At 40.5% G+C, this 14,127-nt stretch overlaps 1 protein-coding gene across 1 annotated transcript; it reads left to right on the forward strand.

Moving 5' to 3' along the window:
- The first annotated feature begins 1,334 nt into the window (after positions 1 to 1,334).
- Positions 1,335 to 2,273, forward strand: LOC139005658 (taste receptor type 2 member 7-like). The gene has a single exon (XM_070407852.1). The coding sequence runs from the start codon at positions 1,335 to 1,337 to the stop codon at positions 2,271 to 2,273; it is 939 nt and encodes a 312-aa protein (XP_070263953.1).
- The last annotated feature ends 11,854 nt before the right edge of the window (positions 2,274 to 14,127 follow it).

The raw sequence follows: 14,127 nt of genomic DNA on the forward strand, positions 1-14,127 counted from the left end.
CATGAAAAAAATTATAAGAAAATATGCAAATAGCTACTCCAAGAAAATGCAACTCATTCAGTTATTAGTAACATTGTCACACCATCTAAATCAAGATAAATATGAAAGGTAAGAAACTTCCCTAACTACCATCTTTGGTTTTAGTGCCTAAATATCTTTTTGCCCTTAAAAACAGACAAAAAAACTTACTTGAAATGTCCAAATCCATAAATGATTTGTCAAGCACTTCTGCATTGAGGAGTGGTATAGGTTTCAATTCCTAAAAACACCATTTATTTTCTTGGAATTCCTTTGTCACTGTGTATAGAATATACATTTGAAACTATCAAAAAAAAGATAAATATGAAAAATGGAAGGGAAAACTTGATATAAAGCTATAACATTAGTAAGTGTCAAATACAAGAGAAATAATGACATAAAACAGGTGGAAATTGTGACCAAAATTCACTATAAAGTTTTTTAAATTAATAAAGCAATAATTTCCATGAAGAAATAATACAGCTATAATTCAAGAACTTACCCTAAATTGATAAAACTCAGGAATGAGTAGAGAAAAATCAAGATAAAATGAGTGAAAATATTTTTAAAAACCAAATAACACATAGTCAGTGTTAACATTTTAAATTCCCTGGAAATATATAGCCCTCCATGTTCAACCAAACATCGGATTTTCAGCAGTAATTAATATTACCATTTGACACAATGAAGATTCCTCTACAAGTTTCTATTTTTTTGACCATTTTCTAATGGCCAGAAATGCTTGAGGTTTAGGTTTGCCAGATAAAATACAAGACACTCAATTAATTTGAATTTCAGTACCTTCTGGAGGTAGTTATCTCTTGCATTTGAGACATACCCTAAAAAAATATTCATTGTTTATTTGACATTCAAATTTAGCTGGGTGTGCATTTTTATTTGCTAAACCTGGCATGCCTGATGAGGTTACTAGCATGCATCACAGAATAATAAATCCAAAATTTGCAAAATGTAACATGAGAAAGACAGTGTGGGGCCATGAACAGGAATCGGCTGAATTTGCATCTTGGCAAACTGTAGCTCAGTCTACATTAACTACATGTGGAAAAGTAAAAGTTGCTGGGAAGGTAAATGGACATACAGCGACCAGGGTAGGGATCGCCAACCACATTGCTTGTCAAGACTAATTAGGATTTAATGACGATAGCTACGGCCTTCATTTGCCATTCCAGTCTCCATCATAAGACAGACTACAATGAAAGAGGTAAAGAAAATAACAGCAAAATCTAAGAAGTAGGTGTAGATATCATACTACATCAGTTCAAATAGAAACAAATTGGATATTTCTCTGTTTTAACATGTCAGATGAAATAATCAACACCTTAATGATCATAACAGTTGGGGAGTTTTCAGTGGGGATCTTAGGAAATGCATTTATTGTATTGGTAAACTTCATGGACTGGATGAAGAATAAGAAGATTGCTTCCATTGATTTAATCCTCACAAGCCTGGCCATATCCAGAATTTGTCTAATGTGTATAATAACGTTAGATGGTTTTATGCTGGTGTTGGATCCAGATGTCTATGGCACTGGTAAGCAAATGAGAATCATTGACTTCTTCTGGACACTAACCAACCATTTAAGTATCTGGTTTGCCACCTGCCTCAGCATTTTCTATTTCTTCAAGATAGCTAACTTCTTCCATCCTCTTTTCCTCTGGATGAAATGGAGAATTGAAAGGGCGATTCCTGGGATCCTGCTGGTGTGCGTGGCCTTCGCTGTGTTCATTAGCCTTCCTGCCGCTGAGGATTTGAATGATGACTTCAGGTTTTGTGTTAGGGCGAAGTGGAAAACAAACTTAACTTTGAAATGCAGGATAAATAAAGCTCAATATGCTTCCAGCAAGGTATATCTCAACCTATGCACGCTGTTCCCCTTTTCTGTGTCCCTCATCTCATTCCTCCTCTTGATCCTCTCCCTATGGAGACACATCAGGCGGATGCAGCTCAATGCCACAGGGTGCAGAGACCCCAGCACAGATGCCCACATGGGAGCCATGAAAGCTGTCATCTCCTTCCTCCTGCTTTTCATTGCCTACTATTTGTCCTTTCTCATAGCCACCTCCAGTTACTTCATGCCAGAGACTGAATTAGCTGTGCTGATTGGTGAACTGATAGCTCTAATCTATCCTTCCAGCCATTCATTTATATTAATTCTGGGGAACAAGAAATTAAGACAAGCATCTCTAAAGGTGCTATATAAAGTAACACATACACTAAAAAGAAGAAATTTCTAATAACAAACAGATCGGAAGACAAACTATCATTTTCTAGGACAAAGGAAGACATAACGTTTATTAATTATCCTCTGTCCTTACATTAATGTTGATTTCATATGGTTGATTACCTTACAATGAATGCAGTATATTTATAACTTAGGAAATCTATGTATAGCTTATTTTGCCTCTTTACCTTTGCCTCTATGCCTCTTTGTCTCTTTTCTCTCTCTCCTTCCCAGCAGAGTTTTTTGAAACATGTTTTAAAACAAACTGTGAGAGGAAAGGCTATTTTCATAGTTCTCAATCATTTGTCCAGATGCAAATTGTATGGCTAATTTAGAACAGCTGTAATAGCATCTTGCTCTTTTGCATCCCTCTGAAAAGCAGCTGGCTCATCCTCCTGGTACTGATTCTTCTTCTCAGATCATCCAAATAAGCTTCACCTTTGCAAAAGACTCAATAAGGTTATAGTTATTAATAAAATGCTATGCAATTCTATGAATGTAGCAGAAATTCATCCTGATTATAATCACAAATAAAACATAAATCGTGATTAAAATAAATATTGTCACAGTGAGTACAAAAATTAGGATCATAGATCAATGAAAAAAGATACTAAGTGTGAGAGAAGGACTGTTTGTATAAAAAGTTTCTATAAAATAAGAATGGCTAAACAAGAAGCCTAAGTAAAACTATTTATTGCTTATTAAAGGATATTTCCTACACAAAAACATGTGTAAGTTTGCTTTTAGCAAAGTAGGACTGCACCACGTACTGATTGTCAAGATACTCTGATGAGATCTTCAATCAAAAACTTATGTTTTGAGATGTTAAAATGTCAAAACTATCGAAGAAGATATTGATTCAATACAGATCATCTCTATAAACTAAAAGGATAATATTCAGATTATACATAAGTCATCTATAAGATATCTATTTGGGAAATTCCATCAAAAGCACATAATTTATGTTGCGGCAAATATATCTTGAAGTGGAGAGGAGCCAAGATGGCAGCCAATGAGATGGCAGGCTGCAAGAGAATGTGTGAGTGAGAGAGTGAGAGTGTGTGGACGTGTGGGTAGTGTTTGTATTTATTAGTGAAGGACAGCTATATCCCATGGGACTGATGGGGGCTGATGGACCAGGCTCCCCTGGACAGGCAGCCTCTACTACTGCTGAAATCTTTCCCGGAGTGGCTGGCTCTGCCACAGAGACTGCGCCATCTTGAAGGGGAGAGTGGTTGTGGTCTGAAGCCCAGTCTTACCTTCAACAGGAGAGACCTCGGATACCTCCCAGGACCCTACGACCACATTTCCCAGGGACCAGCTGCCTCAGCTGCAAACCCACGAACACTGTGACTCCAGCCTTCTGGGCCATGGGCCCCTAAAAAGTTTCTCCAGGGGAGACAAAGCGGCACCGAATACACGGATGGGACCCGTGCCTTCTCACAGAGCAGATAGGAGGAACAGCTGATTCGAATAACACCCACCCTGAATTGGCAAATTAAACACAGCTGGTGAGGCAATCCTTGGACGGAAAGGTCAGAGATCTCCTGGAGAGAGGTGAGATCAGGGATCCAGGCTGGAGGGAGAAACGTGTGTAGTGGGGACTAGAGCCTCAGAAGGAGACTGCGCCCCACCAAATCCACAGCCCTTGGGGTCAGTGTAGCCCTCAAATGTGGAAAGAGGTCCACAGGGATGCTGGCAGAAGGGGACTCTAGATATAAGCCCACAGCCATGGAAAACTGTGACCAGAAAGGCAGACTGAAGTTCTATATCGGTCATGCAGTGCCAGGGGAAAAAGACGAGAGTTGGCACAGCTCCTTTGTCTTTTTTTTTTTTTTTAACCTCCTTGCTTTTGCTTGCTAAGTCCATTACATAAGATCTTCCAATTAAAAACACTCACTGAGACTGCAGGGGAAAGTTGTTTTTGTGGAAACTGGGGATCAGAATAAGGAGAGATGAGCAGGAAACCAGCTCTGGGTCAGTCCATCCCTCAAACCCAGTATTAAGTGCAGCAAGAAAAGAAGAGTCTAAACACTGTGTAGAGGGGCCATTTAGTCCCAGAAATTAATACAGAAACACCACCACCCAGTGATTGTGTCAGAAATGGACTCTTGTGTAAATACAACTGAAGGCAGGCAGAGAAACAAAGTGAGCAGAGAGATCCCACCTGCTTGAAAACAAGGTTGTGGCTTATGACACAGAGGAGTGGTGGATCACAGGGAACATCAACACTGTGCTGACTACCTGACAGGAAACAGATATGCCAGGCAGAACATTAGAGGAAGTGAATGACCTTCCCTACATCACTTTTTTATTTTTTATCTTTTACTCAAGAAATTAAAATTTTTTTCTCACTTGATTTTACTTTTTTTTATTATTATACTAGTGGACCAGTGCACAAAATTCATGCACTTGGGGGGGGGGGGGCGGTGTCCCTCAGCACAGCCTGCACCTTCTCCAATCTGGGACCTGGCAGTTTAAACCGGCAGTTGGACATCCCTCTCACAATCCAGGACCGCTGGCTCCCAACTGCTTGCCTGCCTGATCACCCCCTAACCACTCCCCTGCCAGCCTGATTGACGCCTAACTGCTCCCCAACTGCCCTCCCCTGCCGGCCCAGTCACCCCCAACTGCCCTACCCTGCCGGCCTGGTCACCCCTAACTGCCTACCCCTGCAGGCCTGGTCCCCCCCAACTGTCCTCCCCTGCTGGCCTGGTTGCCCCTAACTGCCCTCCCCTGCTGGCCTGATCATCCACAACTGCCCTCCCCTGCTGGCCATCTTATGGCTGTGGGTGCCGCCATCTTTGACAGCGTGGCAGTCAATTAGCATATTCCCTCCCTATTGGCTGTGGGCTCTGCCATCTTTGAGGGCGGGGCAGTCAATTAGCATATTCCTTCTTATTGGCTGTATGTGCCGCCATCTTTGTGACAACGTGAGCATCAATTAGCATATTCCCTCTTTATTAGATGGGATTTTTATTTTTAATTATTATCACTGCTATTATTTTACCTTTTAAAAAAAGTTTTATTTTATTATATTTTTATTTTATTTTATGTTATTTTGGGATTAGTGTTCTACATTCTATTTTTCTCTTTCTTTTAGCTTTATTTTACTCTGTCTCAATTTTTCCTTTATGCCAACAGTCTCTTCCTCACTTTCCCCCTTTTTCATTGTGTTTCTCTTACCCTATTCCTGCTTTAGTTTTTCTCTATTCTTTCTTTTTACTCCTTGTTAAAAATTGATCTTACTCACACATCTAATTTCCTCTCTCCTGCTCCAAGTCCAGGCACAATTCTCTCTTCTCTTTCTTTACTACCCAAATTTTTTCTTTTTTCCCCCCTTTTTCTTTCTTTCTGTTTTGTTATTGTTTGTTTGTTTGTTAGCTTGGTTTTTTTTCATATATATTTTTTTGCTTCTGTTTTTGCTCTCCTCACTGTTCTCTTCTTCTACTAATAGCTTAATTAATTCCAATCATCAACTCAGGCCTATCTACTCTCTATTATCCTTTTCCAATAATAGATGAATACATAGATAGATTTAAAAAAGGGGGAAAAATTATGTATATATGAATTTTCTTTTATATATATATATACTAGAGGCCCGGTGCACGAAATTCCTGCACTGGGGGATGGGGTTCCCTCAGCCAAGCCTGCCCCTCAGTCTGGGAGCCCTCAGTGGATGTGCTACTGATGGCCACAGTCTGGCAGCAGAGGCGCGGTGCAGCCATCCCCATGTGTGTGTGTGTGTGTGTCTGCTGGGGGCCTGCCCCCAGCCCTGCCACATAGGCTCTGAGCAGTTGCCGGGTGTGTGTGTCCACTGGTGGTCTGCTCCCAACCACATTGGAAGCTCAGAGTAGGCGCTGTGTGTCTGTGTGTGTGTGTGTGTGTGTGTGTGTGTGTGCGCGCGTCTGCTGGAGGCCTACCACCAGCCACACCCTGAAGGCTTCAAGCAGGCGCCCCTCTCTGTTGATCACTCAGGCTCCTGGCCTCCACTGCATGTTGTACTCTCCCCTGAGCTGTGGCCAGGGTGGGGCGCCCTTCCCTACTGTGGGATCCCCAGGGCTACCTAGGGAAAGGCACACAGGGGGGCTGGCTGCAGGCCGTTCTCTCCTGCTCCGTGATCGCTGCTGCATCCCACGGGCAGGTGCACACAGGGGCTGGCTGCAGACCGCCCTTTCCTGCTCGTGATCGCGGCTGTGATCCCAAGGGCAGGTGCACACAGGGGCTGGCTGCAGACCGCCCTATCCTGCTCCGTGATCGCTGCTGCATCCCACGGGCAGGTGCACACAGGGGCCGGCTGCAGGCCGCCCTTTCCTGTTCGTGATCGCGGCTGTGATCCCATGGGCAGGTGTACACAGGGGCTGCCTGCAGGCCGCCCTTTCCTGCTCATGATCTCGGCTGTGATCCCACGGGCAGGTGCACACAGGGGAATGCGGGTCCAGGGCAATCCGCCAGCCCTGGTCTGCCAGCGGGAGCGGTTTTGGGGTGATTGCCTGCACTCACGCCCCCAACCTGCTCTCCATTCATTCAATTCCTCACGGGTTGGGGGCGTGACTGTGGGCAGACACCGCAGCCACCCTGCCAGCCCGGGTCTGCCCGGGGGAGCGGGTCAGGGGCGATCAGACGGGTTGGGGCGTGAGTGCGGGCGATTGCAGGGGGGAGCGGGTTGGGGGCCTCTGCCTCCCAGCCTTGGTCTGCTGGCAGCAGCGGGTCTGGGGGGCGTGACTACGGGCGGAAGCCGAAGCCGTCAGGCCAGCCCCAGTCTGCTGGTGGGAGAGCCGGTTGGGATCTTGGCAAGTAGGGGACAGCTGCGGTCACGCCCACCAGCCCTGGGTTGGGTCACCTGCCATCCAGGTCACAGATAGCAGGCCTGGATGGCGGAGGGGCAGGCACGATGGCGCTGCCCCATCCTGCCGGCAATATGCAAATTAGCCGCCATCTTGGTTGGCAGTTAGCCGCCATCTTTGCTGACAGCTAATTTGCATATTACCCGTGATTAGCCAATGGGAAGGGTAGCGGTCGTACACCAATTACCATGTTTCTCTTTTATTAGTGTAGATTTTTAATGTATATATATTTATTTTCTCTTCTTTTTGTATTTTGTTTTTTACTTTTCTTCTTATACAATCATTATCTTTCTATCTCCTCTATACTGAATTGTGGTGGCCATTTCTCCATTCATTCAATTCCTTGACCTTACCTTCTGGAAATCAGATTCATCTGGGTGTTTGTTGTTTGGGTGTTTGTTGTTTGCATTTTTTTGGACTAGTTGTTTGTTGTTTTCATTCATCTCAGGGTGTTCGTTGTTTGCATTTTTTGGATTAGCTGTTGGTTTTTTGGAGTTTTTTCCCCATATTCATATATTTCCCTCCCCCCCTTTTTTTCTCCCTCTTAAATTTTTTTTCCTGTTCTCAATATCATTTTTGCACTCTTTCCTCTCCCCTAATTCTCTTTTCTCTGATGGTCACATTTGTTTGGGGTTATTGGTATTGTGAATACATTTGTGTTTGTTGCCCTGTGCATTGTGTCTTGTCATGTTGTATTTTGTGTCTTTAAGTCAACGCAGGAGAGAGAGAGCTACATAACCATACACCCTGAGAGGAGCAAATATGGGGAGACAAAGAAATAGCCCCCATATGAAAGAAAAGGAGGAATCACCAGAAAAGGAAGTAAACAAAATTGAGGCAAGCAATATGTCAGAGAAAGAATTCAGAGCAATGGTCATAAGGACACTGAAAAGATGGAAGACAAATTCAACAATATGTGTAAGAACCAAGAAATGAAGAAGAACCAAGAAGAAATAAAAAATGGCATTGCTGCAATAAAGAACACAATACAAAGCATCAACAGTGGGCTAGGAGAAGAAGAGTACTGCATCAGTGAGCTAGAAGACAAGGTAGGAAAAAATACCTAAGCAGAGCAGCAACTGGAAAAAAAAATTAAAAAACAGGAAGAGAGCCTAAGGGAACTTTGGGACAGCACAAAACTAAACAACATCCACATAAAAGGGGTCCCAGAAGGAGAGGAAACTGATTAAGGAATAGAAAACCTGTTAGAAGAAATAATGACAGAAAACTTCCCTGATATTGGGAAGAAGAAAAAGCTCACACAAGTCCAAGAAGCACACAGAGTCCCAAACAAGATGAATCCTAAAAGACTGACACCAAGACACATTATAATTAAATTGGCAAACACCAATGACAAAGTAAGAATCTTAAAGTCTGCCAGAGAGAGACAGAAACCTATCTACAAAGGATCCCCCATCAGACTAGTGACTGATTTCTGAACAGAAACACATCAGGCCAGAAGGGAATGGAATGAAATATACAAAGTCATGCAAAGCAAGGGTCTGCATCCAAGAATACTGTACCTAGTAAGGCTATCAATCAAAGTTGAAGGTGTAATCAGGAGCTTCACAGACAAAAAACAGACCAAGGAAGCTTATTACCACCAAACCAGCAATGCAAGAAATGCTAAAGAGACTCACACAAGTCCAAGAAGAAATAGGAAGGCAAGAAGGAACACAGGCATAAAGAATAAAAATGGCAACAAATAAATACCTATCAATAATAACTTTAAGTGTAAATGGATTAAATGCCCCAATCAAAAGACATAGGGTAGCTGAGTGGATAAGAAAACATGACCCACATATCTGCTGTCTACAGGAAACCCACCTCAGGACAAAGGACTCACAGACTGATGGTGAAGGTATAGAAAAAGGTTTTTCAGGCTAATGGAAATATAAAAAAGATGGGTAGCAATACTTATATCTGACAATTTAGACTTCAAAGTGAAGGTCATCACAAGGGATAAGGAAGGCCACTTTATAATACTAAAGGGAGCAATTCAACAAGAAAATATAACTCTGATAAACATGTATGCACCCAATACAGGAGCACCCAAAACATAAAAAAAAACTTCTAGAGGATATCAAGGGAGAGATAGACAGCAATACAGTCATAGTAGGAGACTTTAATACCCCACTAACAGCACTGGACAAATCCTCTAAACAAAAAAATCATTAAAGAAACATCAATCCTAAATGACTCACTAGATCAGATGAAATTAATTGACATCTTCAGAATATTTCACCCCAAAGCCACAGAATATACATTCTTCTCAAGTGCACATGGGTCATTTTCAAAAATAGACCACATATTGAGACACAGGCAAAGTCTCTTTAAAGTCAAGAAGATAGAAATCATATCAAGCATCTTTTCAAATCACAATGGCATAAAAGTAGAAATCAATTACAATAAAAGCAATGAAAAAAATTAAACACCTGGAGGCTAAATAGCATACTATTTGGGTTACCAAAGAGATCAAAGAAGAAATAAAAACCATCGTGGCAACAAATGACCATGAAAACACAAGAATCCAAAATCTATGGGACAGAGTGAAAGCAGTCTTGAGAGGCAAGTTCATAGCTATACAGGCCTACCTCAAAAAATAAGAAAAAATGGTAATAATTTATCTAACCCTACAACTCAAAGAGTTAAAAAGAGAACAACAAGAAAAGCCTAGTGTAAGCAGAAGGAAGAAAATAATAAAGATCAGAGCAGAAATAAATGACATAGAGACCAAAAAAGACAAAACAAAACAACAATACAAAGTATCAACAAAACCAAGAGCTGGTTCTCTGAAAGAATAAACAAGATTGATGAACCTCTAGCCAGGCTCACCAAGAAGCAAAGAGAGAGGACCCAAATAAACAAAATCAGAAATTAAAGAGGGGAAGTATAACTGATCCCACAGAAATACAAAGGATTATGAAAAAATACTATGAACAACTCTATTCCAACAAAATGGACAACCTAGGCGAAATGGACATATTCTTAGAAAAATACAAGCTCCCAAAACTCAGTCTGGAAGACTCAAAAACCTGAATAGGCTGATAACTACCAAAGAAATTGAAGCAGTGATAAAAAAAATCTTCCAGCAAACAAAAGCCCTGGTCCAGATGGCTTTACAGGGGAGTTTTACCAAGCATTCAAAGAACTAAAACTTATCCTCCTCAGACTATTCCAAAAAATTCAAGAGGAAGGCACACTTCCAAGCTCTTTCTATGAAGCCAGCATTACCCTAATTCCAAAACCAGATAAAGACACAACAAAGAAAGAGAACTACAGACCAATATCCTTGATGAACATAGATGCTAAAATCATCAATAAAATTATGGAAAATTGGATTCAGCATTACATTAGAAAGATCACACACCATGACCAAGTGGGATCCATTCTGGGGATGCAAGGATGGTACAATATCCACAAATCAATAAATGTGATACATCACATAAACAAACTGAGAGACAAAATCACATAATCATATCAATCAGTGCAAAAAAAGCATTTGACAAAATCCAACACTCTTTCTTGATAAAAACTCTCAGCAAATGGGAATAGAGGGATCATACCTCAACATAATAAAAGCCTTATATGACAATATTACGGCCAACATCATACTCAATGAACAAAAACTAAACTCATCTCTCCTAAGAACAAGACAGGGATGCCCATCATCCTTGTTCTAAAAAGTACTGGAAGTGCTAGCCATAGTGATCAGACAAGAAGAAGAAATAAAAGGCATCCAAATTGGAAAACAAGAAGTAAAACTGTCAGTATTCACAGATGACATGATACTATACATAGAAAACCCCAAAGACTCCATCAAAAAACTACTAGACCTAATAAATGAATTTGGCAATGTAGCAGGATACAAAATTAACAACCAGAAATCTATGGCCTTTTTATACACCAATAATGAACTCACAGAAAGAGAAACAACAACAACAAAAAATCCCATTTACCATTGCACCAAAAAAATTAGGAATAAACTTAACTAAGGAGGTAAAAGACCTGTACTCAGAAAACTACAGGACATTGAAAAAAGAGATAGAGGAAGACATAAACAAATGGAAGTACATGCCATGTTCATGGATTGGTAGAATCAACATCATTAAAATGTCCATACTACCCAAAGCAATCTATAGATTCAATGCAATCCCCATTAAAATACCAACATACCAACAGCATACTTCAAAGATCTAGAACAATCTCTCCAAAAATACATCTGAAATTAAAAAAAGACCCCGAATAGCCACAGCAATCCTGAGAAAGAAGAACAAAGTTGGAGGGATCACAATACCAGATATCAAGCTATATTACCAAGCCACGGCTCTCAAAACTGCCTGGTACTGGCATAAGAACAGACATATAGACCAATGGAACAGAACAGAGAACACAAAAATAGACCCAAGTCATTATGCTCAATTAATATTTGACAAAGGAGGCAAGAGCATACAATGGAGTCAAGAGAGTCTCTTTAATAAATGGAGCTGGGAAATTTGGTCAGCTATGTGCAAAAAAATGAAACTAGATCACCAACTTACACCATACACAAAACAAACTCAAAATGGCTAAAGGACTTAAATGTAAGATGGAAAACCATAAAAATCCTACAAGACTCCATAGGAGGCAAAATAGCAGACATATGTCGTAGCAATATATTCACTGACACAGCCTCTAGGGCAATGGTGACTAAGGAGAAAATAAACAAATGGGACTACATCAAAATAAAAAGCTTCTGCACAGCAAAGGAAACCGTCAACAAAACAACAAGAAAGCCCACTGCATGAGAGAACATATTTGCCAATGATATTTTAGATAAGGGTTTAATCTCCAACATTTACAGAGAACTCATACAACTCAACAAAAGGAAGATAAACTATCCAATCAAAAAATGGGCAAAGGACCTAAATAGACATTTTTTGAAAGAGGACATACAGGAGGCCCAGAGACATATAAAAACATGCTCAAAGTCACTAATCATCCGAGAGATGCAAATCAAAACAACAATGTGATACCATCTCACACCTGTCAGAATGGCTATCACCAACAAATCAACAAACGACAAGTTCTGGAGAGGATGTGGAGAAGAAGGAACCCTCATGCACTGCTGGTGGGAATGCAGACTGGTGCAGCCACTGAGGAGAACAGTATGGAGTTTCCTCAAAAAACTAAAGATGGAACTTCCATTTGACCCAGTAATCCCACTTCTGGGAATATATCCCAAGAAACCAGAAACACCAATCAGAAAGGATATATGCACCCCTATGTTCATACAGCACAATTTACAATAGCTAAGATTTGGAAACAACCTAAGTACCCATTAGCAGATGAGTAGATTAAAAAACTATGGTACATCTACACAATGGAATACTATGCTGCTATAAAAAAGAAGGAACTTTTATCATTTGCAACAGCATGGATGGAACTGGAGAGCATTATGCTAAGCAAAAAAGCCAGTTGGAGAAAGATAAATATCACGTGATCTCATTCATACGTGGATATAATGATCAACATAGTTTGATGAATAAGAATAGATCCAGAGACAAATGGCAGGGGAGGGGGGAGTTAGAGAGCTACCAAAGGACTTATATGATTGCATATTAGTATAACCAATGGACACAGACACTGGGGTGGTGGGGGCTTGCCTGGTGTGGAAATGGCTTGGGGGAGGGGTGGTCAAGTGGGGAAAAAGGAGATATATGTAAAACTTTAGACAATAAATAAATTTTAAAAATGTATCTTGAAGTAATTGACCAGCCTAGAGTAGTCATGGACTTTGTGTTCAGGAGATAAAATGTTTATAAATATTCTAATCAATAAATTTGATAAAAATAAAAATTACTTTTATTTTTCATGTTGTTTCATATGTTAATTTTTATTCTCTAAATCTGATCGTGCAAAAGGTAACACATTAATTAAGCTGATAAATTTTTTAAATGCCTTATCAGTTAAAAGAAACAATAGAATATTAGGTGCATAGGCTAAAACTTACATTGTAAGTTTAAAAATAAACTTAAGCCCTAGCTGGTTTGGCTCAGTGGATAGCGTGTCGGCCTGCCAACTAAAGGGTTCCTGGTTTGATTCTGGTCAAGGGCACATGCCTGGGTTGTGGGCTCGATCCCCAGTAAGGGGAGTGCAGAAGGCAGCCAATCAATGATTGTCTCTTATCATTGATGTTTCTGTCTCTCCCTCTCTGAAATCAATACAAATATATTTTTAAAAATAAAATAAATAAAAAATTAACAATCTGGTAAGTAAATTTTCTCAATGTATTAGTTTGCAAGGGTTGCTGCAACAATGTACTACAAACTGAGTGTCTTAAACAACAGAAATTTATTTTGTCACAGTTCTAAAGACTAGATGTTTAAGATCAAGGTGTTGGTTCAGTCTATGGGCAATGAGGAAGAATTTGTTCCAGGTCTCCTAGCTTCTGGTGTTTTGATGGCAATCTTTAGTGCTCCTTAGCTTCGAAGGAACACCCAAGTCTCTGTCTTCATCTTCGCATGGTGCTCTCCCTGTATACATGTCTATGCCCAAATTTCCCCTTTTTATAAGGATACCAGTCATACTGGATTAGGGGCCCACCTACTCTCACATAAGCTCATTTTAACTAATTATATCTGCAAGAACCCCATTTCCAAATAAGGTCATATTCTAAGACACTGGGGTTAATACTTCAACATATAAATTTCTGGGAGACATAATTCAACTCATAAACACTCACTCCCCTTTATACCTTCCCTAGTTCTGGCAGATTTTACTTCATGCCATTTCTACAAATGCATATATGCAAAAAAAAAAAAAAAAAAACAACCTAAATTGAGTCAACATGTATGAACCAAAGACAGTGCTGAGGTATATCTGCATGTCTCTAAACCAATGGGAAGTTTGTCTGGTTGACAGCTGGATGATGAGTCTATTTCCAATAGGGCATGCTGAGGGCAAACAGTCCTAGAGGCCCTCCTGAATCCCCTACGTAAACAGAAATGTAATAATATGCACACATGCACTGAAAGACTG

Source organism: Myotis yumanensis, unplaced genomic scaffold, assembly GCF_028538775.1.
Source record: "Myotis yumanensis isolate MYYU_CA2020_CCGP unplaced genomic scaffold, mMyoYum1.0.hap1 SCAF_3, whole genome shotgun sequence".
NCBI classification, from domain to species: domain Eukaryota; kingdom Metazoa; phylum Chordata; class Mammalia; order Chiroptera; family Vespertilionidae; genus Myotis; species Myotis yumanensis.

Excerpts from the sequence above, each read along its gene's own strand:
- LOC139005658 (XM_070407852.1), top strand. The coding sequence starts at position 1,335 with ATGTCAGATGAAATAATCAACACCTTAATGATCATAACAGTTGGGGAG.